The sequence below is a fragment of the Pungitius pungitius genome, chromosome 17 (assembly GCF_949316345.1).
Source record: "Pungitius pungitius chromosome 17, fPunPun2.1, whole genome shotgun sequence".
Classification (NCBI taxonomy): Eukaryota; Metazoa; Chordata; class Actinopteri; order Perciformes; family Gasterosteidae; genus Pungitius; species Pungitius pungitius.
The window spans coordinates 14,379,739-14,407,461 of record NC_084916.1 but is presented as its reverse complement, the minus strand read 5'-3'; the positions used below and the strand labels follow the sequence as shown (position 1 = coordinate 14,407,461).

The 27,723-nt window shown below is 44.3% G+C and overlaps 1 protein-coding gene across 7 annotated transcripts; it reads left to right on the top strand.

Moving 5' to 3' along the window:
* Nucleotides 1–1,511: 1,511 nt before the first annotated feature.
* LOC119219647 (plasma kallikrein-like) lies at nt 1,512–26,143 on the top strand. 7 transcript variants are annotated; one of them, XR_009942580.1, is made up of 16 exons: nt 1,512–1,610; nt 3,978–4,065; nt 4,151–4,307; nt 5,055–5,164; nt 5,460–5,622; nt 5,814–5,932; nt 6,022–6,154; nt 6,273–6,379; nt 8,629–8,733; nt 8,976–9,114; nt 9,307–9,384; nt 9,475–9,565; nt 9,706–9,741; nt 10,202–10,273; nt 10,374–10,395; nt 10,883–11,005. XR_009942580.1 is itself a non-coding variant. In XM_062558283.1 (10 exons), the coding sequence occupies exons 2-10, from the start codon at nt 4,005–4,007 to the stop codon at nt 26,125–26,127; spliced, it is 1,086 nt and encodes a 361-aa protein (XP_062414267.1). In that variant the 5' UTR covers nt 1,512–1,610; nt 3,978–4,004; the 3' UTR covers nt 26,128–26,143. The 7 variants fall into 7 exon arrangements, 4 of the variants coding, with proteins under 4 accessions (XP_062414267.1, XP_037330858.1, XP_062414266.1 ...); XR_005120515.2 differs by lacking the exon at nt 9,706–9,741 and having other exon boundaries at nt 10,883–10,989; XR_009942579.1 differs by lacking the exons at nt 9,706–9,741; nt 10,374–10,395 and having other exon boundaries at nt 10,883–10,989.
* Nucleotides 26,144–27,723: the final 1,580 nt, after the last annotated feature.

Here is a 27,723-nt window from a genome sequence, read left to right as displayed (position 1 = left end):
TGTAGTCGGGCCCCAAGTCGCTCCAGGAGTACGCTGGCAAGCCGGTGCCGGTGTTGCGCCGGGCAGCCTGCTGCACGCTGAGTGGACCCCCATGAGCCAGGCGAGTTCCCCAAAAAGGGCTGTCAGAATCAAAACCTGCTGAGTCCTTCTGTGGTCGCGTCATTCTGTCAGGTTGGAGTGCTGGTGCAGGTCGAAGAAGGCAGTACTCAAACGCAGGATTCAACGTTTACAGAAGGTGCTCTTTATTCACCAAACAAAAGCCAGAGGAACGTGCACCAACGATGAGTGACAAGAGACAATGACGCGACAAGGGACAACAGGCACACGGGGCCTAAATACACAAGGGAGGTGAAGGTGATTGGATACAGGTGGAAGCAATCAGGCAATCACAGGACAGGACAGGAAGTGAAGCTCACCCAGAGACACGAAAGACAAGAAAACTACAAAATAAGACAGGAAGAGGACCCAAACTGTGACATATCATATGAATAAAAAAAGCAGGACAATATTCAGATGTCACTTTTTCAAACATTTAGAGACAGATGGTCCGATCGACGGGGTCCGGACCGTCCGTTAAACGGGGCGCGGGGAACGATCACGGCCGCGTTTGACAGACGCGGATGCTCGGCGATGGCCATTCGACAGGGCAGGGGGAACGATCGCAGATGCTCCGAGTTCAGAGTTTAGCGAGGATACCAGAAAACAGCTATGTCTCCATCACAACCCAACGGCGCCCCATAGAGTGTTTTTCTGTTTTCCATTTATTTAGAATGTAGATTTTGGTTGATCAAACATCCAATTTGTCTTCTCCACCCATGTTAATCACTGTGAGCAACTTTGCACCCAGCCCCCGGCCTGTCTCTTCTTCACCTTTATTCCTGCTGGCTGGACACATTTTAATACGCATTTCTTGGTTTATGTTTTGGAAAAAAAACCTAACTTAAAACTTTCCTTGTGCTTTGACTACTTGGTCCACAAGTGGAATCCTCCAGTAATACCTGTAGTAGACTCTTTAATCTGGACCTGCAGCTCAGGAGAAAGCATTCTGAGGCGATGTTCTTGTCTGCTATTTTTCTCGTTCTGTCTGCCGTCTATGGCCTTCTGCTGCTCTACCTGGCACAGAAGAAGGGACACCAGGTCCGACATTGTTGGCTCTGTAGCTTTGTCCTCAGTATTGTCCACCAATACAGAAGTCCCATATCTGTGCTCGCCTCGCATCCGATACGGTTGGACGGTTCTGAGCATCACCTTGTATTCTTTACCCACTTTTACCACCTCATTGCATGACTTGGAGATCAAAGGATTGGAAAACACAAATAATCTAACAGGTGTGAAACCAAACTGTGCCTTTACTGGAGGATTCCACTTGTGGACCAAGTAGTCAAGGCACAAGGAATCAGGTTTTAAGTTATGGCTGTGGTGGCTGAATAAACCAACCAAAGCATAAAGGGAGGGAGAACCAATGATAGGAACCACAAGGTAACACAAACCCTCCCTAATTCCCCTGTGCTGTATGAGCTCTTGGTAGGGCCCTTGACTTAGGGCTCTTGCATAAAAGCAGACACCACTTTCCATCTCTTTTTCAACCCAAAAAGGAACTCAGCTACCAGGTAACTTCCATTAAGGGGCCGTGGCCCCCACACATGATCTGTTCTTCTGTTGCATGATCTGTTCTTACTCTTTGCATTCGAGTATTCTAGCTGGCTTCCCTTTTAAGAAATATGCATTTGCCCTGGTTAATGTTTTGGATTGAGTTATTTGTGGTTTTAACTATTTTCTAATTATTCTCTAACTTACACACTTTATCTATCTGACTCAAGATGATGACCAACACATCCTCACAGACCAGGGACTCTCAGTAACACACACCCATAGAACACACTGGAGATCTGCATTCTTCAATTCACAGAGATTTATTGAAGCAACAACACGCAAATAAACCTAAGCTCTTTCCGGAAAGACATCAACGAGACAAATTCACAACGCATTAGTTTATACACTTCTTTGACTATTGGATTGAGTGGAACCCTCCCCTTCAATCCTACCTATACGTAACTCTCCTCTTGTTGTTGTTGTCCCACTATCTCTTTCAGCTTTCCAGGCTTTTGATATAATTTCAGTCATTTGGGTCACTGTAGGTTTCCAGGCAAACATATTTGAATGTAGTCCTCAAAAGCTGTCCCTCTCAGAATGTTCTGTCAATATTTGAGTCCAAGAAGTGGAATCACATTAAACAAACTGAACTTTGAATGTGGGTTTGGAGCCAATTTGGAGCCAACTTCTCAAATGTCATTACTAACATTTGTTTAACTTCAATGGGTTCATCTCAACATGAATAGAATATTGAAAAACATGAACAATTCTGTAGATCGGAGGTGTAATGCCTTCCCATCAGATTTCGTCCCTACACCACAGTCCCAGGCAGACACAGCGGCTGCTACTATACACTACGCTACTATACTATACGCTTCTCTATCCAATGCACGGGGATCTGAGCCGGGATGAGATGTGGATCTGCGCTTTTACGCGCTGCGGTGCGCAGTGGAGAGCCGAAAGAGAGAAAGTACAGGAGTATATGAGGTAGCATCATTGTGTGACCACGGGGTTCAAATGCTGCTTTGTTTCAGGCTTTCGCTGCCTTCAGTAACATCATCACATTTTTCTATACATGTGCCACTTTATTAATCACTGACACAAAGACCGATACCGTCACTGCAGTATAGCCTAAACAAGTCCTACTGCATTGTAAGTGTCATGTGTGCTGTTTTAAGCGTTGTTTCATGTGCGTTCCAGGACGTGCGCTCGTCGTACCTTGTGATTTACAAATGAAGCACTGAATTCATCATGACCCGCGCGAAAGAGGACGGAAAACTAGGAATGTCACCTTCCTGCTCTCCGCACATCCAAAGCCACTCTTTTCTATGAGGGGCCGTTTAGGACTTAACTACTGAGACACTCTCACACACACTACTGAGACACTCTCTCACACACTATTGAGACACTCATCCCGTCTCACTAGTGTGCATGAGAGTGTCTCAGTAGTGTGCGTGAGTGTCTCAGTAGTGTGTGTGAGAGTGTTGAGTGTCTCAGTAGAGTGCGTGAGAGTGTCTCAGTAGTGTGCGTGAGAGTGTTGAGTGTCTCAGTAGTGTGTGTGAGAGTGTGTCAGTAGTGTGTGTGAGTGTGTTGAGTGTCTCAGTAGTGTGTGTGAGAGTTTTGAGTGTCTCAGTAGTGTGTGTGAGTGTGTTGAGTGTCTCAGTAGTGTGTGTGAGAGTTTTGAGTGTCTCAGTAGTGTGTGTGAGAGTGTCTCAGTAGCGTGCGTGAGAGTGTTGAGTGTCTCAGTAGTGTGTGTGTGAGTGTTGAGTGTCTCAGTAGTGTGTGTGAGAGTGTCTCAGTAGCGTGTGTGAGAGTGTTGAGTGTCTCAGTAGTGTGTGTGAGAGTATCTCAGTAGCGTGCGTGAGAGTGTTGAGTGTCTCAGTAGTGTGTGTGTGAGTGTTGAGTGTCTCAGTAGTGTGTGTGTGAGTGTTGAGTGTCTCAGTAGTGTGTGTGAGAGTGTCTCAGTAGTTAAGTCCTAAACGGCACCTCATACTTTTCTCTCCCGGCTCTCTCAATCACTCGCACAAGCACACAAACACACAACCCCGCCCCCCATGGCACTCAAACGCGTGCTGCATTCACTGGGCAGGCACATAGTGGGAAACCAGAACATCATAACAGTGTCCCACACAGCAGCTAACAGCGGGGTTGCTACAATATGAAACTCGCGGGCCGCACCAACATTAAACTTTCATATTACGGTGGGGGCAACAAAATATCATCCCGAGGGCCGCAATTGGCCCGCAGGCCGCGAGTTTGAAGCCCCCGTGTTAAAGTAAGAATTGTACTGTACATGACTATGAAGCAATGAAAAAACTGTTCCCACATTTTGTTGATTTTATCTGGATCTGGACTTTGAAAAAGTTGACAAACCTTTGTTTCAGGAATTCTTCCCCAACTCAGAACTGAAGATGAAAACACATTTCATTTTAGGGGTTCTGCTGTCAATCTGCAGCCTCTCCCTTAGTCAAGGTAATACATTAAAGTATTGTAATTACATCACATATGTATAGTAGGATGTACTGTATGAATACATTTCTGTTTTCTATTCATTTAGAATGTAGAGAACAGCTTCTGGAGGATGTAGATTTCAGTGGATCTGACATCCAAACTGTCATCTCTCCCGATGTTGATCACTGTCAGCAACTTTGCACCCAGCACCCGGCCTGTCTCTTCTTCACCTATCTCCCTGCTGAGTGGACCCAAGACAACAGGTACATAACAAACAGTGTGCCAACACATTTTGAAATGCCTGCAATACTTTAAAGAAAGTGACGGCGAAAATACGTTTTGGACTCCGAGAATGCGCCACGAAAACAAACTTCAACCTGCCGTCTAAATTACCACATTGATCGATGCAGCTATTGTGGCCGAGATTTGTGCGATACACCATTTTATGCAGGTAACTTTGTTTACTTCAAGTGTACGTTGACCTTGGAAACAAAAGTGCAGCGTGCTGCAGTCACTTAGATCGGAGAGACCGAGACGGTAGTTGAAGCTGGATAAAGCGTTTTTCATTGGTTGTAAAACAAACGGAAGAACTGAACAAAGGATTTCCTCACTTGTGAAACAGAAGGTGGAAAAGTGGCAAACGGACCACTTTAGGACCAACAATGCCCGAAACATGTTGGTAGCTTCCAGGCTGCATGGCTAAGAATCAAATCTCTTTGTTACCTCAGTTAATCCGTTACCTCTACATAGAGAGCAACACCTTTTGAAAAGAGCATGCCATGTAACACCACCATCTTTTATCAGTAGAACAGAAGATGCACCCGGACACTCGCTAGTCGCATTGCCTTTTCTCCTTGTTGCGTTACCTGAAAGCCACCGGTTCTTGGTTTTACTTGAAAGGGAATTGTTAGCTGACGGGTGTACAGTTGGTTTGAATATGCAACCCCACTAGATGCCACTAAATACTTCAGAGATAACGTCAAAAACACAACTTCTGCTTTTCCCTGCAGGAACTTCTTCTGCCTCCTCAAGTCCAGTTCCTCTGGAGAACCTGAAGTGAAGACTCCGGTGCAGGGGGTCACCTCCGGCTTTTCTCTCAAACCCTGCAGACCAGATCCAAGTAGGCTCACAATTAATTAGAACTGTTGTGCCGACTGCTAATTTGCAACTTTGGAAGTTAAATGAACAGGGTTAGTGTAATTTTATTCATAACAAACAAGATCCAAAAATATTTTTGGTATCAAGTTTGTGTAGAATCACATTCATGTCAATGCTTTCTTCAATCTTTACTTGAGCAACATGTTATAGCATGCTAGAAGCCTAATCACGTTCACAGGGTAACAGTCTCTGTATTGTAATACTGTATTAATTATTGATCCATGACCACACTCTCCTTCACTCTCTCTGTCTGCCAGGGCCTTGTCTGCCTCGGATGTACCCTGGCCTGGACTTCCCAGGTGCTGACTACAGAGCCTTGTTCACAGAAGATGCTGAGGAGTGTCGCAGGGCCTGCACACAAGACCCTGCCTGTCAGTTTTTCACTTTCCTAAATAAAGGTTTCACACCAGAAAATTTCAGGTAAAAGTGCATTTAATGATTTTACACTGCATGTGAAAATGAATGTATCCGTTCTGTATCTTTATTGGCTAATTGTTGTACAGAGTTGCTTTAATTCAGTCAACAAGGTGGACGCTTTTATTCTACAACACCAGGGTGGTGACAAAGGCTCCCCAATTACCTGAATATGCAATTTCCTTCTTTTGTTTAAGCTACAAGTGCCACCTTAAATTCAGCTGGGTAGTGCCAACACTTCCAATTGTTGAAAGAAAAGCTGGTTTAGTGTCTGGATTCTCCAAAAATGCAGAAACAACTCAAGGGGGCAAACCAGGTACAAAAACAATCATAGTGAAAGCATTTGGAATAAAGTCTGAAGATGCAATGATTGTTCTCCTAATGTGTTACCAATGTTTTGTTTAGTATGTCAGGGAAAGCTTTTTCTAAACACCAACATCACAGAAGAAAACGTTTTGGTTCTTCTTGCTGCCTCCCCTGGACACTGTCAGAATCTGTGCTCTGCTCACACAGTCTGCACCTCCTTCACTTTTGTCAGGTACTCAAACAGTTTTTCTCTAATTAGACAATCTCGTCTATTACAGTGAAATTTTGTCACAAATCTAAAACAATAGACAGAATTTCCTTTTTAATTGTAATTATTTTGTTTGTTGCAGTGACAGCTTCAATTGTCAGCTGAAGGTAAACAGCGGTCCAATGATTCTCCAAGTAAAAGCTGGAGTCACATCTGGATTACCGGCACGCTTCTGTCAGCCAGACAACAGTATGTATCAATCAATATTAACACTCTCAGTAGACCAAAGAACACATATGCTGGGGCTGGGCGGTATACCGGTAGGTTATGAAATTTTCACGTACAGTCACACCGGTGTTGAGGAACAATATATTTAGACTCCTCAAACGCAGCTGTTGGCTTCACTTACGACAAACACTTTACAACAGGGTAAAACACCACGACACAACAGCTTGTGACACATAAACAATTTGAAACACTAATTGTTCATTAAAGAAATTACACCGCCAAACTGCATTCTGGATACAGCTCACAACAAGAAGTCAAGTAAACTCTGTAGCTAGCTGATCCGCTGGTTTTGGTATTTGGTGGCAACACTAGTCATAATGTCAGCGGCCGAGGTGAAGAAAAAATAAGTTATGTTGCCAACAACGCCACCTAGGTAAAGGCTAAGAGCCCTAGGAACTCAACTAAAACAAAAGTCCAGGTTCTTTATATTTGGGGGAGAGCAGTGACATAATGACCCAAAAGGAGACAAGGGCGGAAATACTAATAAAAAGGTATTTATTTTAATATAAATGCTTAAAATGTATCCTAAACCCTAAAATAGTCCATCCAAGGCCACCACAGCAGAGTCCCGCACGTAGATCTCCCACCAGCCACAACACTGGGTTGACAGCCGCCCTCTGCTGCTCCTGCTGCTCGTGCTGCTCGTGCTGCTCGTGCTGCTCCTGCTGCTCCTGCCGCTCCTGCTGCTCCTGCTGCTCCTGCTGCTCCTGCTGCTCCTGCTGCCACCACAGCTCCAGCTCCAGCTCCAGCTCCAGCTCCACACTGCCACGTGTCCTCTCTCTGTTCTTTCTGCTTCCCCCAGTCTCTGTCCACCTGTCTTAAAAAGGGAACAGCCCCGCCCTTGGCAGTTCTCCATTGGTCCCTTTGCCAATTAGCGGCTGATTGTTGGTGTGTCACTGGGGCAGATTGTCAATTAAGGACACCATGCCAATTAAAACTGCAAACAAATTGCCACACAAATCATGCAAGCAAACAACAAAAACCATGCAGTAATATCAATAAAATAAACCAATAAACATGCAATTGTCCACCCCGTGACAATAACCCCACATGGAAAGAACCTATATGTGGATATATGCACATATATGAAACCTATATGCAGTATGTACATATACATGTATACTGCATATATGCGTATATATGCTACATATAGGCGACCTATATGTGGCATATATGCGCATATATGCAGCATATATATTGTCATATGTGGCATATATGCAGCATATATATTGTCATATATGCCACATATGACAATATATATGCTGCATATATGCCACATAAAGGCTAAATTGTGGTGCTTATATGTGCATATACAGACCATATAGGTCTCGTGTATTTCTTATATCCACATATAAGAACCCAATACTTATAATTGTACACCCAATGTACAAACAAGATATGTCTTATATAGCTCATGGCAGGATCTGGTCATTATGTAGCTCATATCTCACTGTCATACTGTCATACATGATGCCTAGCTCATATTATTATCAAAGCATTAATTAAGAAATAACTATAATAAAAATTCTGCAAGAACTATTGTAAATGCAAACACGTGAAATTAGTATCACATGTAATGTGATGTTATGGAATTTACCTATGGCAATTAAGTGAGAGGAGATGGAAAGCTATGATGGCTATACAATTTCAAATATTTCTTGTATGAAGATAGTGGTAAAGAAGAAAATGTATAACAACATCACTCGTGTTTTTCTTTTATTTTGTCAATCAAGCCTTTTTTTTGCAATGTCAAGTCACTTCCACACATTCACATTAATGCAGTTTCTAAATGGCTGAAAGGTCATTAGTCTAAATGTAGCAAAAAAAAGTAATCATCATCCCATATCTATCTGAGCATTTCACTGTGGTTAATTAATTTGAACACAATGTCAACATTTCCGTACACGGTTTTAACGAAGACACTTGTCTTTAATTTGAGATACTTTTACAGCTCCGCTACAGCGCCGCGTGCGAATGACGTAATCAACCGCGCTGGGCCGCTTGTGGATGACGTCATTCACATGCAGATGCGATCGTATCTTTTGCGCGGAAAGATAACGGCTGGGACTAAGTAAAAAGTAGTAAAAATGGAGACATAGCAAAATGCTGATGTCTCCATTTTTACTGCTTTTTACTACTTGAATGGACTGAGGGTGATGATAGTGGGGCGCATAGTATTTTGGCGATTGACTGTGTCCGGAACTTTTCAGTTCAAGATTTTTTTGCCTCGACTGAACAAAACGAGAAGCTGGTGGAATGGCAAAACGGCCGCCAACCCTGGCCGGTTCACCCAGCCAAAACTATTGACGTGGCAAGTAAGTTATGTTACATTCTATTATGTATATATTACATTAAATTTTGCTCGCACGTAAAGAAGTGTAAAATGGATCTTGTTACCTGACTAGCTTAGCATGCTGGCTGTTAGCTACATTAGCAAACATTAGCTATTTGCTAATGTTAATGTTAAGTCTCTTAATTCGGACTAGTGTTATGTTTGGTAACGTTAAACATGATTCGACAAACGTTTGCAGTTAACATTTAAATTTTATTGCACCAGAATTTGAAAAACCTCTCTAAATTAAACTGCGTGAGATCGAGGTGGAGAAAGAGGGCACACATGGGCAAACAAAACGTCCTCCCATCCCAAACTCAAAGTACATTGAGCAGCAGGGGAAGACTGAGAAGACTTAAAAAAGGTAACTGACTGCACCAATTGGTGCTTTAGTTTAAGTTATCTCCCCTCTCTTGTTTCTTAATGTGTATGTTTGTAGGTTTGTAATTGTGTCATCTATGATGATTTAATGTGCTTTGACAAGATATATGTGCAAGGTGGTGTAACGCAAGTTAATAAGAGTTGGGCTAAAAGTCAGTGTCTTGTGGGTTGACAGTAAAAAGGGAGGGTCTTCCAAAAACACCAGGAGGGTGAGAAGCAGGAGGAGGGTCATGACAGACTTTCAAAGAACAAGGTACACTACCAGTCTGCATCCTGTGTGTGTGCTGTTACATTACATTACAATACATTCATGGTTCCTCTGTTTCTCCCTCTCCCTCCAAAGGTTGTCGTGAAAAAGAAAAATGTTTCTAAATACGAGACAGGAGGAGGAGGAGAAAGTGGATGATGAGGCGCGTCATGACACAAAGAACAAGGTACACTACCAGTCTGCATTCAGTGTGTGTTATTAACTAAGCTATAGAGATTTTTATGTTTGGATAGTTAGTGGTAATATGTAATTTACTTGCCCCACATGCATAAAATTGTTGAAAAGATGTTTTTCTTCTCTAACAAGACTGCGGCAACAACTAAAAACTCAGCGAAACCACAGGTGAATAACATTATGTAGTAAGGATGAGTATAAACTGTATGCTTTGTAGGATCCAATTATGGCACTTTTCCACTGCATAGTACAGCATGGTATGGCTCGCTTTAAATGGTACCTGGTCTGTTGATGTTCTAAGCGTTCCGTAACGGTACTTTAAACGTGACATGAACACACTGAAGTGGTACTTCTGCAGTGGAAAAGCAACTGAGTTAAAGCGAACCGAGCTGTGCCGTACTGAGACGAGTCGTACCACGCAGTGGAAAAGCAAAGCGAGCCGAGGCGTTACATGCAGTGGAATAAATTATGTTTGTGTGCGGGCATACCATCGCTTTTTTACTTGCTATTTTTGTATTTCCTTGCACCTCAAGAAAACGTGATGTGTGTGTATATATAAAAAAAACTCTTGCTTACTCCACCTTCATTTTACCCGCCTTTCATAATAATTTTGAAATATTACTTTAAGGTGAGAAGCCAACCAGAGGGGACGGGGAGCAGCTGGTTGCCCTGGACAAAATAAAAAAGGCAGCCATTATTGGTGAGTAAATGCATAATGTGTTGAGAAGGGAAAACAAAACTTTTAAGACTTTATAAGTTCACCACTTTAACCCTAGCCTACTTGTATCAATGTATAATAGGCTTCAATGGCGACTGGATAAGGTAGGGCACCCATTATTGTTACTGTATCTGCTTAGCACCTATAATACTAATTCATTGCATGCTCACTTTTTGATCCCACCTTTCCTTTTCTAAAGCCACATTTCTGGGGTATTGCGCTCAATGTGCTGTAAGGTGTGTAGTCTTCTATTTTGTAGAACATATATTGTTGCAAATAACCTCATGGCATATTGTTGTTGTCTGAAGTGTTCATAAATAATATTCACCCCTCCTTCACCCTTAATCCCCTCTGTCCTGCCTTATTTTGTCTATGCCGGTAATTGATTTGCTTGATTTTAATGCATACCTTCTTCGAGCATGGTGTGTGTGTGTGTAAAACAAAAGGTCTTGTTTGCTCAAAGCCCAGCCCAGAGAACACGGAATGTGTTAAAAAGTCAGGATTTGTTAATTCAGAACAGATGGCTGAATGCCATTCGCTCATTATTGTTACAATATTATTATATTGTCTAATTATTTTTGTCTTCTCTAGATACTACATTGAAGAAATGGCGGGCAGCCAGCCGAGGGCAGATAGGCACAGCTATAAATTCCAAGCTCGCAGAGATGTGAAGATCCATGAAATGATTTTTTTTTTTTTGTTGTCATTTTTGTACATTTTGATAGTCCTTAAATAAATAATGTAAATTTCCACATTTTGGGCTTTTATTTTTGTTTCCTAGTTTGGATTTTAATAATTTTACTAATATATAGGTGGACATATATAGGTACATTTATGCATGTATATATGCGTACATGTATGCGTGCATATATGCCTGCATGTATGCGCCGCATATATGCGGGCATGTATGCGCCGCATATATGTGGCGCATATATGTGGCGCATATATGTGGCGCATATATGTACATATATAATATAACATATAGGAAAACGGCCAATTTTATATATGTCACATATTTCAATTACCTATATCAAAACAGGTTCTTATAGGTTCTTTCCATGTGGGACACGCCCACGAGCTAACATGCTAACACGCTAACAAGATAACTCGCTGGCCAGTTGTTTGGGTCGTCGGCGGTCCTTTTTCGTGGTCAATAAATGAATGTGTTTACATGAAAAAACAATACCTTCATATAAACCGGATATCGATATCGGATATAGAATCTTTTTAAACACCGTGATATGATTTTTTGGCCCTACCGCCCAGCCTTAACCAGTACTGTATGGAAATACCAATTCCATCATATATATTTGACATATTTGATGTGTGAGGACGATAGTGAGTAAAGGATTACTCACTAGTCAGTAAAGGAGTTAAGGTAAGACAAGGATTACTCACTACAGTCCTCACTTAGTAATTGAAAGAAACTGGCTGACGCATACAGATATTTCATTATTCCTAGATGATTCATTCCAATTATTTTGCCGAACACTTGTCTTTTGAGTTTTAGAACATTGTCCTAAAAATGATGAAAGGACTGCTATGGATTTTACCAAACACGTTAACACTTGGATGATGCACACTTTTCATGAATGACTTTTCACAACCTGCTGTGGTATTGTTTGGATTATTAAGTTATTTATTCTCAGCATTTTAGAACAATTACATCAATGCACTTGGCTAGGAGTCAAACTCTAAAATATTCATGTGATCATTTGCGATAAAAACGTTATGGCAAAGCCAAACATTACATGCTTCATCTCCATCATAAAAAGACAACATTCACTGAATGGTAGTGGTACCTTCAATTTATTTGATCATTTTAGGAATAACATACAAATCTTTGCCCGTTTTTCTCTAATACTGGCCAGGATGGTATTATGGATAAGTTATGAACTATGTTGGATTTAGTTATTATGCAATATTTTCCAACAACTGGAATCGTTCAGCAACTTCATTCGACTATCTTTTCCTTTTGTTGATGGCCATTATTCCTTTAACACTGTATGAATAGATAAGCTATGAATCGTGTTGGATTTGGTTATTAAGCGATCATTTACAAATGAAATCATTCAGCAACTTCATCCGTCTATCTTTTCCTTTTCTTGATGATAAAATATTTCTGTAGTTCAGCAGTCTGACCTTGTTCTTCTCTGCTTCCAGGCTGGGTTAACGTTGCTCTTGAAGGAGTCCATTTCCGAGGAAATGACTTTCGCAATGAACTGACGGATGATGCGGCCTCTTGTCAGAGGACCTGTAATGAGGATGCTAACTGCCAATTCTACACATATGTCAAGCCAGACTTTTCCGACAGTAGTATCAGGTAAATTCCCTTAAATGCATGCATGCAAACCTGCATTGACACAAATGGTTTACATTTAAAAAATAAAACTGTTCCAACGATTCAGGACATTTTAAAGATGCTGTTGTTGATCTTGTGTTTTAGGCGCCGCTGCTTTCTCAAGCGTGCCATCACCATGCCCGCTCCTCCTAGAGTCACCAAAGTGGACAATGTTGTTTCAGGCTTCCAACTGAGGAACTGCCTGTAAATTGCTGCAGAAACACAAAGATAATTGTTGTTTTGGTCTTTATTACGGCCACTTGGTCTGTTGTTTTTTACTAACATCAGTTCACTGCGTTTCAAGCTGTACATGATTCTTTTTATGTGTAAACAAGAGCAATAAAACATCAGCATCAGTTGGCTTTCAACTTTGTTTTTTTCCTTTTAAAGTCTGTATTATTTTTTTCATCTTTACTCTTAAGTGGAATGCGCTTTAAAAAGTTTTGAGTTTCAGTATTTAGGTGAACTATGACAAAAGAAATGTGTGTGTTTCTACACCAAAGAATAAATCGGAACAGATGTGTATTTGAAAACCACTCATTTTGCATAGGGCGGTACTATGTTTGTCAGAAGTGGCGTATCGCTGAAAACAAACAGTTGATATGAGCGGTGACCATGAACCAAAACAGTTAATCTGTGGGCTGTAACACAGATACAAAAACACTAAAACCAGAGTCTGGTCACAGCTCTCCTTAAAGTATTGTCAATACACAGCGACGTTTCTCATTTCAAAAACATATCAATGGATATAATTTTAATGCTCTGCACGCTCTGTTTTAATGCTTAGTCAAAACCTTTTGGTTGTTGTTTTGGTGTTGTTTGTTTGTTTTTGTTCCTTGGTTCTTCTACTGCGTCCCCTCATGCACCATGATGAGTTACATTAATGACACGCCCTGGTTCACAGCTGAACTCAGACTGCTGCGGTTGCAAAAGGATCCGGCATTCAGGAGTGGGGACAAGGACTTGTATAAAGTTGGAAAAAATTCTATTCGAAAAGGATTATTCAAAACAGATGTGTATTTAAAGCTCAATCATTTTGCGTAGGGCGGTACTGTGTTTGTCAGAGGTGGCGTATCGCTGAAAACAAATAGAAAACAAACAATCTGTGGGCTGTAACACCAGTACAAGGGACTGTAAAAACACTAAAAACAGTCTGGTTACAGTTGCCTGTAGGATTGTCATTACACAGTCACTGTTTTTTTATCAAAAACATGCAAAGTGTGCTCACAAACTCAAGTATTGTCCAACAGGGAGATGAAGCTGCATTCGGTGACATTGCGCATTACTAGTACAGGACTAAGAGACTAAAGATATACAAAACTGGATCATCTTTTTGATCAAAAGGAGGCAAGTATTAAAATCCACAGAAATTCTCTAACAGTACATTTAATTCAGTACTCAACTGCTTTTGTCTGTTGTACCAAAGCTGTAGTTAATATAATGAAAGGTGTACACGCAGAAACACTGAAACTTCCCACATCCAATAAAAAATCCCCCATTACTGTGAAGATGAGACGTCTCACTTACTGATTTCACTTAACTTCCCTCATTTTCTCCTCCCTTCTGCCTCCTCACAATAACCTCTTCACTTTTTCAACTTTTCACTTTGTAAGTACAATGCTGGCTTGCTTTACACTTTCCAGACTTTCATACAAAAACCACAAAACATTTCTCAAATCAGATTCAGACTCCCTTCAGAAACTTGGTGTCTCAGACTCTGTTCTCTCCCTTCTCTCGTCCAACCTTGATGGCCGCACCTACTGGATAACCTGAAGAGGATCTGTGTTGCAACCTTCTCATCTTACTACTGAAGTTCCTCAAGGCTTTGTCCTGGGTCCCCTACTCTTCTCTATCTACACCAACTCTCTCGGCTCTGTCATTCGCCCGCATGGTTTCTCCTACCACAGCTATGGCGATGACAGCCATCAAGTTTTCTCGTTCCCTCACTCGGACACTCAGGTGGCGGCACGGATCTCTGCCTGTCTGACTGACATCTCTCAGTGGATGTCCGCTCACTGCCTGAAGATCAACCCCGAAAACACTGAACTACTTCTCTTCCCTGGACTGTTAACTTTGGAAACTCCGTATTAACCCCCACTTTGGGTGGACCTTTGACTCTCTGCTGTCCTGGCTCCTGAGTGGTGGTATTAGCTATCTGATGACATCAGGACAGCAGCGAGCCTTTAAAACAAAGACATACCTCTTTAGACTTTAGACTATTAGCCTTTGGTGATACTGAGGGACTGGATAGCTATCATTCTTACTTTCCCATGCTGTGTTGTTGCATGGATGGCATTTCCTCTTTCCACAGCATTGTTGGCTCCGTACCTTTGTCCTCAGTGCTCTCCACACCTACAGAAGCTCCATTTTCGGCGCTCATCTGTGGCTTTAACTGGAGGATTGCATTTATGACACCAATAGTCAAGGTATAAGGAAACTGGTTTAAACCACAAACATTTTATTTATTAATATTAACAAACATACACAAAGAAATCAATTGACAGACTTATTTGGCCCCAATAAAAGATGTCAACTAACTCAGGGAAACAATATTCTGGCTGACTAAACAAACCAAAGCATACAGGAAGGGAAAACCCAAGATAAGAGCCACAAGATAACACAAACCCTCCCTAATTCCCTTGTGCTGTATGAACTCTTGATAGGGCCCTTGGCTCAAGCCTCTTGCATAAAAGCAGACACCACCTTCAATTCCATCTCTTTTCCAACCAGGAAAGGAACTCAGCTACCAGGTAACTTCAATTGAGGGGCTGTGGCCACCACCACACGGGAACTGTTCTTGTTGTATGATCTGTACTTACTCCTTGCATTGCACTGTTTTAGCTGGCTGCCCTTTTAAAGAAATAAGCATTTGCTATGGTCATTCATTCGGGGAACATCCTTTTTGTGCTCTCAACAAAAATTATCTTTGGCTTTCAACTTGACAGCCTTGATTTAATTTCAAAGTCCTCGTAGTCACTGTAGGTTTCCATGCTAACATGTTTGAATGTAGTCTATGGAGCCAACTCCAGGTCAAAAGTTTTGTTTAGTTGAAAAAAAAATGTGAACCTGAAAGTTTAAGTTTTGTTGTTGAACATTGAAAAATACAACACTGTATTCAAAATAAAAAATAACTGGACGAAAAATATTTCGGGTTGAATATAGTTTTGACTCAGTTTTATTCTTTTTTTGAATGAAATATATTTTTTCATTCTTCGCTTGTATTTGTTTTTTTGATATTCACTGTATTATATTTTTCGGTTGCAGATTTTAAATTTTCAGGTTCAAAACTTTTTTTCGCGTTCAGATCTTTTTTCTTCACATTCAGACAGAGGCGTCCCCTACGCCACATCTGGGTCAAAAGTCTATATGTGAGATCTCAACGCGCAATAACATTTTGAACCTGAATTTTATTTTGAATACAGTGTTGTATTTTTCAATGTTCAACAACAAAACATAAACTTTCAAGTTCACTTCTCGAATGAACAAAACTTTTGACCTGGATTTGGCTCCACAGTAGTCCTCAAAAGGTGTCCCTTTAAGAGTGTTACGACAATATTTTCAAGTCCAAGTGGTAGCATCACACTGCACAAACTGAACTTTCCAGATTTTCATACGAAAACCACAGTAGGTTTCTTAAATCAGTGTTTGTTTTGGAGCCAATACTTAGTATCATCAGTACCTTAATGACCTGTTTAGTCCTTCATAATGGGAGTAAAGTGCATTGAACTACTAGCATTCTACGGGACTAGCAATGTTTCAGTCTCACTCAAATAAGCTATTACTAAAAGTAAAAGTTTTGATTAAATTGAATATCCTAAAGTAAGAAAAAGTTGACAAACCTTTTTTTTCAGGAACCCTTCCTCAACTCAGAACTCAGAACTGAAGATGGAAACACATTTGATTTTAGGGATTCTGCTGTCTCTCTGCAACCTCTCCCTTGGTCAAGGTAATACAGTGAAGTATTGAAATTTCACCACTTATATGTAGTAGGATGTACTGTATGAGTATATTTCTGTTTTCCATTTCATTAGAATGTAGACCACAGCTTCTGGAGGATGTAGATTTTCCTGGATCAGACATCCAATTTGTCTTCTCTCCCGATGTTGATCACTGTCAGCAACTTTGCACCCAGCACCCAGCCTGTCTCTTCTTTTCCTTTCTTCGTGCTGACTGGACCCGAGACAACAGGTACAGAACAAGCAGTTTAACACACTTTAACAAGCAATACTTCTTAGGGGAACAAGGAGTGTACCAAAGTAATCGTTTTCCTAAAACCGGACTGTGAAAATAGATTTTGGAATCAGAAAAGGCACCACAATAACAAATTCCAACCTACTGCAAGAAATGTAGTAAAACGTTATTTTAACTAAGAACTACCATACACTAGTAGAATTTAGTAAAAAATATTTGAACGCAGTAAACTTTTAATTGTGATTATGTATTTCAAAATATGCACTTAATTCGTTATATTCTAATCTATTTAAGTCTTTTGCAGGCGTTGATTAGAGGGATTATCTTTCAAAATGACGATTTTCTTATGTCAATTATAGCCTTACTATTTCTTGATAACTTTACCAGGGATCATACACATTCGTCTTCAGTTTTACTTTTACAAATTTTAAAGTTTTAGATGTGTAGGGTAGTCTATTTGCACAAATTGTAAATATTATAACCATATTTTAATTTTGTGCATAATTACCTGAAACTAAGAATCACATTTCATCATTATCTTCGATCTAATTGGTTACTTATACATAGACAGCTACACCTCTACCAAGAGTATGTCATGTTACACCGCCATCTTGTAAAAACACCCAGACACTCGTTAGTCGCAGGTTCTTGTCTTGTTTTTACGATACCCGAATGCCACCGGTTCTTGAATACGTTTGGAAGGGAAGGGTGAGCTAAGGGGTGTACAGTTGGTTTGAATATGCAACCCCACCACTAGATGCCACTGAATACTTACACTGATGAAGTCAAAGAAACACAAACACAAAACCTCTGTGTTTCTCTGCAGTAACTTCTACTGCTACCTCAAGACCAGTTCCTCTGGAGAACCCAATGTGCAGACTTCGGAGCAGGGGATCACCTCTGGATTTTCTCTCAAACCCTGCAGCCCAGATCCAAGTAGGCTCACAATTATTCAGAACTGGTATGCAGACCAGTTGCAATATTGAGAGTGGAATTAACCGGGTTATGAAATATTTATTTTAAGAAATATTATAAGATTGTGTGGAATATCACATTAATGTTGTTGGTCTTTTCAAATCTTAAATTGAGTAACATGTTATATTGTGTTAGTACCCTAATCAAATGGTAATAGTCCATTGCATTTCTAAATTGGTTTGTTAATTATTGATCCATGACACACTCTCCTTCACTCTCTCTGTCTGCCAGAGCCTTGTCTGCCTCAGCTGTACCCGGGCCTGGACTTCCCAGGTGCTGACTACAAAACCTTCTTCACAGAAGATGCTGACGAGTGTCGCAGGGCCTGCACGCAGGACCCTGCCTGTCAGTTTTTCTCTTTTCTAAATGAAGTCTTCACACCAGACAATTACAGGTAAAACTCCATTTACCAATGTCAAACTACTGGTGAAATTGAATGAATCGGTTCTGTATCTGTATTGGCTGATTGTTGTAGACAGTTGGTTTAATTCAGACAACAATGAGGATGCTTTTCTCCTACAACACCAGGGCGGTGACAAAGACTCCACAATTACCTGAATATGCAATTTCCTTTTTTGTTTTAGGTACAAGTGCTACCTTAAATTCAGCTGGTCAGTGCCAACACTTCCAATTGTTGAAAGAAAAGCTGATGTAGTGTCTGGATTCTCCAACAAAGTAGGAACATTTCAAGAGGGCAAACCAGGTACAAAAACAATCATAGCGAAAGCATTTGGAATAAAGTCTGAAGAAGCAATGGTTGTTCTCCTAATGTGTTACCAATGTTTTGTTCAGTATGTCAGGGAAAGCTTTTTCCAAACACCGACATCCCAGGAAATGACGTTTTGGTTCTTCTTGCTGCCTCCCCTGGACACTGTCAGAATCTGTGCTCTGCTCACACAGTCTGCACCTTCTTCTCTTTTGTCAGGTACTCAAACATTTTTTTCTAATTAGAAAATCTGATTAATTTCAGTCAGATATTTTTATAAAACTCAAAACATAGACATTTTCCTTTAGGGCTTCATTTTAATTCCAACTTTTGTTTGTTGCAGTAATGACTTAAAATGTCACCTGAAGGTAAACAACGATGCAATGATTCTCAAAGCAAAAGATGGAATCACATCTGGACTACCAGCACGCTTCTGTTGGCCAGACAACAGTATGTATCAATCAATATTAACTCTTTCTGAGTGGACACACTTTCAGTAGACCATCACAGACCAAAGAATATCATTTTATGATATATTTCACATGACAATGGAGTACTCGCTATAGTCTTTACGTCTACATTGAAAAAAACTTTTAGATTTTAGATCTACAAACATTCATAGTTCCCAGATGATCATCCTAACTATTTTGGTGAAGCCCTGTCTATGAGTTTTAGGAATTGTCTCAAAAATTATGAATAGACTGTCATGGATTTTACCAAACACATTAAAACCTCCCTCAGGATGAAGCACACTTTTCATGAATTACTTTTTGCAGCCTGCAGTGGTCTTGTTTTCATTATGAAGCTATTTATTGGCACTATTATTCCACTGGAATGGAATAATATGGCAAAGCCAAACCGTTCATGCTTCGTGTCCAACATAAACAGACAATTATCCCTGAATGGTAGTGGTAACTTTAATTTATTTCATAATTTCAGAAATAACCTACGAATCTCTGCCATTATTCCTTTAACACTGTATGAATAGATAAGCTATGAACCGTGTTGGATTTGGTTATTAAGCGATCAGTTACAACTGAAATCATTCAGCAACTTCATCCATCTATCTCTTCAGTTTATTGATGGTGAAGTATTTCTGTAGTTCAGCAGTCTGACCTTGTTCCTATGAGGGGCCGTTTAGGACTTAACTACTGAGACACTCTCACACACACTACTGAGACACTCTCACACACACTACTGAGACACTCAACACTCTCACACACACTACTGAGACACTCTCACACACACTACTGAGACACTCTCACACACTCTACTGAGACACTCAACACTCACACACACTACTGAGACACACTCACACACACTACTGAGACACTCTCACACACACTATTGAGACACTCTCACACACACTATTGAGACACTCTCACACACACTACTGAGACACACTCACACACACTACTGAGACACTCTCACACACACTATTGAGACACTCTCACACACACTATTGAGACACTCTCACACACACTATTGAGACACTCTCACACACACTACTGAGACACTCTGAGGCAAAGAGCGCTGATTTTGAACAGCGCAATGCGCCAATCATACGCCCTTCCTTCATATGCCTTGAAGTCCGAGCTTGCCCGTCCAAGTTTATAAATACTACCATATTTAAGGGACGGAATGTCATTCTAGGACGTTTTCAGGCGAGAAATTAGGTGTTTAAGCAACATTTCTGCGGTCGGTTAGTTAACATTCAGCCAACGTAAAAAATTCAATGGAGGATGTCGGAGACGTGAGGCGTAGTTAACGGGACCATCTGATGCCCTCAGCACCGGGCGGTCAGCCTCATCTCACACCGCAGACAGCAGTCTGTTCTCGGCCAGACTTCTGTGAAATTGACTACTTGTATTAGGGGGATGTTGGACCGTCCTGATTTGCAATGCCCTGACGCGTATTTGTCCTCCTTTTTTTGGAGGTGCGCTGGGAAAACTGTCGCCCCCCCCCCTCTCTGGCCGTAACGTCCGCGCCACCCCCGCTAACCTGAAACGACTTTGACACCCCTGATTTAGAGCCTCACGAAATATTGTCCTTTTTTATGGTGTTATGGATATGGTCACCCTACATTGTATCTACTTTTCCGTAGTGGAGACACGAGTGGATCTTACAATAGAAATATTCATTAATATTTGGATTTTAATGTATTATTTAATCGATTATTATCCTTCGCTTTGAAGCTGATCCCCTGCTGCCGGTTTCCATGACGGTCTCCCCACAAGACCTTTAATAAAGACACGGTTAGTTTTATTCCACAATGATAGACAGTACAATAAGCGCGCACACTATGGATACAGTATAGTTTACGTATAGTTTATTAAGGTTATGAATTTAAACTCTGCTCGCAAATTAGCCATTAAACAAACACCAGTCTCAGATTAGAGGTTATGAACACTCATCCTAGTTATACTATCGTATATATAACCGCTACGGAAAAGTGGATCGAAGCGGAGCATTTCACGGAAGTCTGGCCGAGAACAGGCTGCTGTCTGCGGTGTGAGATGAGGCTGACCGCCCGGTGCTGGGGGCAACAGATGGTCCCGTTAACTACGCCTCACGTCTCCGACATCCTCCATGGAATTTTTTACGATGGCTGAATGTTAACAAACCGACCGCAGAAATGTTGCTTAAACACCGAATTTCTCGCCTGAAAACGTCCTAAAATGACATTCCGTCCCTTGAATATGGTAGTATTTATAAACTTGGACGGGCGAGCTCGGACTTCAAGGCATATGAAGGAAGGGCGTATGATTGGCGCATTGCGCTGTTCAAAATCAGCGCTCTTTGCTTCCGCCTTCCGGTGTAACTGAGATGCCTTCCGGTGTAACTGAGATTCTCTCACATTGTATACTGAGATGCTCTCACACTGTTGTGGTGGCGGGCGTGGTTTTGGCTCGGCTGCAGTGGGAGAGAGAGGGGGAGTGGCTCGGGGAACAGTGCCAGGTGCAAACACTTGACAACCAGCTGGGTTGAATTAACGTGTGTCCTCTCGCCCCCATAATAACAGTGAGGCGGGCGAGCGAGGAGGTGCGACCCCGAACGAGCGAGCGGGATACCGGCGCATTGTGGCAGAGACAAAAATAAAAGCATTTGAAACCCGCCTTCCTGAGGTCCTGTGCCTTGTCTGTAGCCCCCACGCACCCACGGCGTACAGTGGCGCCCAACTCGGCGGAGGATGACAGACGAGGGGCAGCAGGGTATGCCGACCCAACCAGTGCTCGCGCTGGGGCAAATGATGGGAGAGCTGGCGGCGATGCAGAGGGAACACGCGGAGGCGAACCGGCAGTTTATGGGGATGCTCCAGGCCCAGGTGGGGAGGCAGGCCCAGGCGCTGGAGCAATTGGTGGAGCGGTCGGGACCATCACCACCACCACCGGGACCATCAGCAATGGCAAGCCTGACCCTCCACCGCATGACGGCGGAGGACGACCCCCAGGCGTTCCTGGAAGCCTTCGAGGCAACGGCGGAGGCGTGCGGATGGCTGGGGGGGGGAATGGGCCGTTAGGCTGCTCCCGCTGCTGACCGGGTAGGCGCAGACGGCAGCCATGGGGCTTCCCCCGGCGGCCCGGCGGGACTACCCAGCGATGCGGAAGGCCGTGGTCGACCGGCTGGGACTGCTGCCCGAGGACCACAGGCGGCGATTCCGGAGCGCCAGGCTGCCAGGTGGCTCCGGCCGAACGGGGAAGGAACGGCATCGGAGGTCGTGGAGAAGGTGGTGCTGGAGCAGTTTGTGGAGGGGCTCCCGGCCCCCACGGCAGCGTGGGTCCGGTACCACCGCCCACAGACGCTGGAGGCAGCCACCACCCTGGCCGAGGACCACCTGGCGGTGCACCCCAGTGGGCGGGGCGACCGGGAGGGCGCGCCGCCATCAATCCAAGGAGCAGCCACGCCACAGGGATGGAGCCAGCAGCCGACCGCGGGGCGGCCCATACCGGCCCCACGGCGGGCGCCGACGGCCCTACACCGGGACCCCCCGACCCCAGCAAGCCCCGGCACCCTTCCTGACCCGCCAGGAGGTTCTCAAACGTCAGGGCAGGAGTGCTGGAGGTGCGGGCAGCCCGGCCACCTGCGGAGGGAGTGCCCGCTGATGGAGGTGGGGCAGGTGATCCGGGTTGCCGGCGCTCCATCACCCTCCCCCGGCCCGGGAGCGACGTACCGCGTTCCGGTAAGAATCCAGGGGGGTACACGCCAGGCGATGGTGGATTCGGGCTGTTCGCAGTCCATGATACACCAGAGCCTGGTTCGGCCAGGGGCATTGGTAGAAGCGTCGCGGATGAAAATTAGGTGTGTGCACGGGGATATTGACGAGTATCCTATAGTGCCCGTTGAACTTAGGTTCAGGGGGAGAAAATATAGGATAAAGGTTGCGGTTAGCTCCCACCTGACGCACCCGTAATTTTGGGAACGGATTGGGAGGGATTTAACACGCTAATGGGGCAGGCTGCGGGGGTGCGTTCACGACCGACGGGGACATGCGGTATGTGTGCTGTGCTCAGCGGTGACGCGAGGTCGTCCGACGCCGCCGGGGGAGAGGGGGAACCGCCGGAGCCTCCGGAGGAGACTCCGGCGGTTCCCGAGTTCCGCTCCATGGAGGAGACTCCGGCGGTTCCCGAGTTCCGCTCCATGGAAGATTTTCCACTCGAGCAGTCTCGTGACGATACTCTACGCTCAGCCTACGACCAAGTGATACGAATTGATGGTAATTTGGTGCGCCCTGACACAGCACGGTCGTACCCGCACTTCTCATTGATTAGGGACAGACTGTATAGAGTGAGTCGTGACACTCGAACGGGGCAGGAAAACACCCAGTTGCTGGTGCCGAAAAGCCGCCGGGAAATGATTTTCCAGGCGGCTCACTATAATCCGATGGCGGGTCACATGGGATACGGGAAAACACTAGACCGGATAATGGCCCGATTTTATTGGCCAGGCATCCGGGCGGACGCGCGCCGCTGGTGCGCGTCCTGCCCGGAGTGTCAATTGGTTAATTCACCGGCCATACCGCGTGCCGCGCTACGGCCGCTACCGTTGGTGGAGGTTCCGTTCGAGCGCGTCGGCATGGATTTAATCGGGCCGTTTCACCGGAGCGCACGCGGATACCGCTTTGTGTTAGTCCTCATGGATTACGCAACCCGGTATCCGGAGGCAGTGCCATTGCGTAATATCTTTGCAAAGAGCGTCGCGCAGGCTCTGTTTCAGGTCATCTCCCGGGTTGGAATCCCGAAAGAGATTCTAACAGACCAGGGCACCTCGTTCATGTCGCGCACACTGGGAGAACTTTACGGGTTACTGGGCATTAAGTCTGTCCGCACGAGCGTGTACCACCCCCAGACCGACGGGTTGGTAGAGCGGATGAATAGGACGCTGAAGTCCATGATCCGTAAATTTATTAGCGACGATGAACGTAATTGGGACAAATGGCTTGATCCTCTGTTGTTTGCAGTCCGGGAGGTCCCCCAGGCCTCCACGGGATTTTCTCCCTTTGAGCTTCTGTTTGGCAGGTCACCAAGAGGGGTGCTGGACCTTATTAACCTTACCGCAGGGTGAACGACGTGTCACGATTCGATGCCTACCCAATGCCCCGGGTCGACGAACTCCTGGACCGGCTGGGCACTGCACGTTTTTTTTACGACACTGGATTTAACTAAGGGCTACTGGCAGATTCCCCTGTCGCCAGACTCCAGAGAGAAAACAGCGTTCTCCACTCCGTATGGGTTGTACCAATTTACCATGCTTCCCTTCGGCTTGTTCGGTGCCCCGGCCACATTCCAGCGCCTCATGGACAGGGTGCTGCGCCCGCACGCCGCATATGCGGCCGCGTACCTGGATGACGTGATTATCCACAGCACCACCTGGGCGGAGCATGTGCGGCGGGTGGACGCGGTGCTGGAGTCGCTGAGGCGGGCCGGGCTCACCGCCAACCCGGGGAAGTGTGCAGTTGGACGGAGGGAGGTACGGTATCTGGGGTACCACTTGGGGGTGGGCAAGTGCGTCCTCAGGTAGACAAAACAGCGGTAATTGCAGCCTGCCCGCGCCCCAAGACAAAAAAAGAGGTGAGGCGGTTTTTGGGGCTGGCGGGTTACTATAGGCGGTTCATCGCCGGCTTTGCGGACCTCACCAGCCCCTTGACCGACCTGACCCGCAAAGGTGCATCAGATCCGGTCCAGTGGTCGGAGCAGTGCCAGCGGGGGTTTGAGAAGGTAAAACAGACTCTCTGTGGGGAGCCGCTCCTCCACACACCTAACTTTTCTCTCCCTTTTGTCCTGCAGACCGACGCATCGGACAGGGGGTTGGGGGCCGTTTTGTCCCAGGAGGTCGAGGGGGTCGACCGCCCCGTGGTCTACATCAGCCGGAAACTATCGGAGAAGGAGGCCAGTACGGTGGAGAAGGAGTGCCTGGCCATCCGGTGGGCGGTGGGCTCCCTGCGCTACTACCTCCTGGGACGCCCATTCACCCTCTGTTCGGACCACGCCCCGCTCCAATGGCTCCACCACATGAAGGATACTAACGCCCGGATCACTCGGTGGTATCTGGCTCTACAGCCTTTTAACTTCCAGGTGGTCCATAGGCCGGGGACGCAGATGGTCGTGGCGGACTTCCTCTCTCGCCCTCTGGAGGGAGGGGGGGGGGAGTAAGCTAGGCCGGACGGCTCCCCGGCCTAAGTCGGGCGGTGGGGGTATGTGGTGGCGGGCGTGGTTTTGGCTCGGCTGCAGAGGGAGAGAGAGGGGGAGTGGCTCGGGGAACAGTGCCAGGTGCAAACACTTGACAACCAGCTGGGTTGAATTAACGTGTGTCCTCTCGCCCCCATAATAACAGTGAGGCGGGGCGAGCGAGGAGGTGCGACCCCGAACGAGCGAGCGGGATACCGGCGCATTGTGGCAGAGACAAAAATAAAAGCATTTGAAACCCGCCATCCTGAGGTCCTGTGCCTTGTCTGTAGCCCCCACGCACCCACACCGTACAACTGTATACTGAGATTCTCTCACATTGTATAGTGAGATGCTCTCATGTTGTATAGTGAGATGCTGTCTGAGTGTCTCAATAGTGTGTATGAGAGTGTCTCAGTAGTGTGTGTGAGAGTGTCTCAATAGTGTGTATGAGAGTGTCTCAATAGTGTGTATGAGAGTGTCTCAATAGTGTGTGTGAGAGTGTCTCAATAGTGTGTGTGAGAGTGTCTCAGTAGTGTGTGTGAGAGTGTCTCAGTAGTTAAGTCCTAAACGGCCCCTCATATGTTCCTCTCTGCTTCCAGGCTGGGTTAACGTTGCTCTTGAAGGAGTCGATTTCCGAGATAGTGACATTCGCAATGAACTGACGGATGATGCAGCCTCTTGTCAGAGGACCTGTAATGAGGATCCTAATTGCCAGTTCTACACCTATTTCAGGTACATTAACTTTGATGCATACATGCAAACCTGCATTAACACAAATAAATTCCATTTTTTAAATAAAGTTGTCCCAACGATTCAGTACATTTTATAGATGCTATTGTTGATCTTGTGTTCTAGGAGCTATTGCTACCTCAAGCGTGCCATCACCATGCCTGCTCCTCTAAGAGTCACTAAAAGGGCCAATATTGTATCAGGCTTCCAACTGAGGAACTGCGTGTAAAGTGCCCCAGATACACTGTTGCTTAATTCAGTTGACTACGTTTCAAGCTGTACGTGATTCTTTTTGTGTGTTAACAAGAGCAATAAAACATGAAGAACATCATTTTTTATTTTAGCCTGAATTATCTTTTTTTAATTATTTTTTTACTCTTTGCTCTTAGGAGCAATGCCCTATCAAATAATTACAGTTTTAGTATTTGGGTGACTAATGATAGAAACAAATGTTTGTGTTTTTACATCATAGTGCACAGACAACATGTTTCATGACACAGAAAATGCACCATATTAACAAACTCCAAACTACTGCTGCATGAAATGAATTAAAACGTTCTTTTAATTGAAAACAGCCATTAGTCAAAGGAGGGTAACATAGTTTCTCACTGTTCAATTTGTGTATTGACATTATGTGAAATAATATTCAAAACGAATCCCATCGATTATGATGTCTCCCAAATAATGAGGAAAGGGAGTTTTAGAGACAATAATGCCTTGTTCTCGGTTGACAATGTCTTAATCACCACTCTCACAACCAAGCGCAGAGCTAAAGCCAGCAGGTAATAAGCTTAGCGGAGCATTTAGCCTAACCTGCTTGTGAAAGTTGATTATTAACATCTTACTGTTTGAAAAAAAAAATCATAACACAATTGTGGATTTACAAATAGTTTTGTGTACGGTGGTACAATGTTTGTCAGAACTGGTCTGTCCCTGAAAACTGAGCGGTGAGAACCAAAGCAGTAAATCTGCATGCCGTAACACCAATACAATGAGAAAATGCCCCACGACTGCAGAAGAGAAATACATATATACAGTATATAAAGTCTAGATGTCTGACGGCGGAGTATAGAACGTCTGCACATGGCGGCCATCTTGGTAGCAGCAGCTCGCTCACTCGTAACATTGTGTTGGTGGTGGTACATGTACTTTAAATAATAATATCTTGCTCAAGTGTCAAAACTACATCTCTGACGTTCATAACAAACCAAACAAAATCGGTTGAAAATTTTATTTAAGTTATGGTTATTTAAAAAGTACCTGTTTCACTACCAACACAATGTTATGAGTGAGCGAGCTGCCCTCACCAAGATGGCCGCCACCTGCGGCCCTTTCGTCCACGTTGACTGGCAACGCGGATGAGACCTTTAGATTTTATATATATATCTAAATATCTCTCACTTCCTGATTTTACTGCCTCCTCACAGCATCTCTAACTCTTTTTCAGCTTTGCACGCCCTGGCACACACACAAACAAACACACGCGCACACTTCCCTCCGTCTTTCTTTATCATTCCCTCCCCTCTTTCCTCTCTTCCTCCTGGACCCTCTCCTCCCCCGTGGGAAACCCATGCAGTGTGACTGCGGTTGTCCTTCCTGGAAGCTGTGGTGGTGCCTCTGGCTCCTCCGCTCAGAGGCTACAATAGTGGCAGCCATCCTGTGTGTGTGTGTGTGTGTGTCTATGTTGGTATGTTGTCTAAGTGTGTGTGTGTATGTGCACGCATGCACCCTCCACAAACATTCCACCGCCGTACCGTCCGTCCGTCCGACCGACCGCCGGGCCGGCCTCGCACGAGATCCACGCCGCCACCGCGGTTCAGTCCTG

Coding starts and splice junctions, on each gene's coding strand:
- LOC119219647 (XM_037474961.2), top strand. CDS start 4,005: ATGAAAACACATTTCATTTTAGGGGTTCTGCTGTCAATCTGCAGCCTC. Junction 5,623..5,813: donor TTCACACCAGAAAATTTCAG/GTAAAAGTGCAT, acceptor CTTTTGTTTAAG/CTACAAGTGCCACCTTAAAT. Junction 6,155..6,272: donor ACCTCCTTCACTTTTGTCAG/GTACTCAAACAG, acceptor TGTTTGTTGCAG/TGACAGCTTCAATTGTCAGC.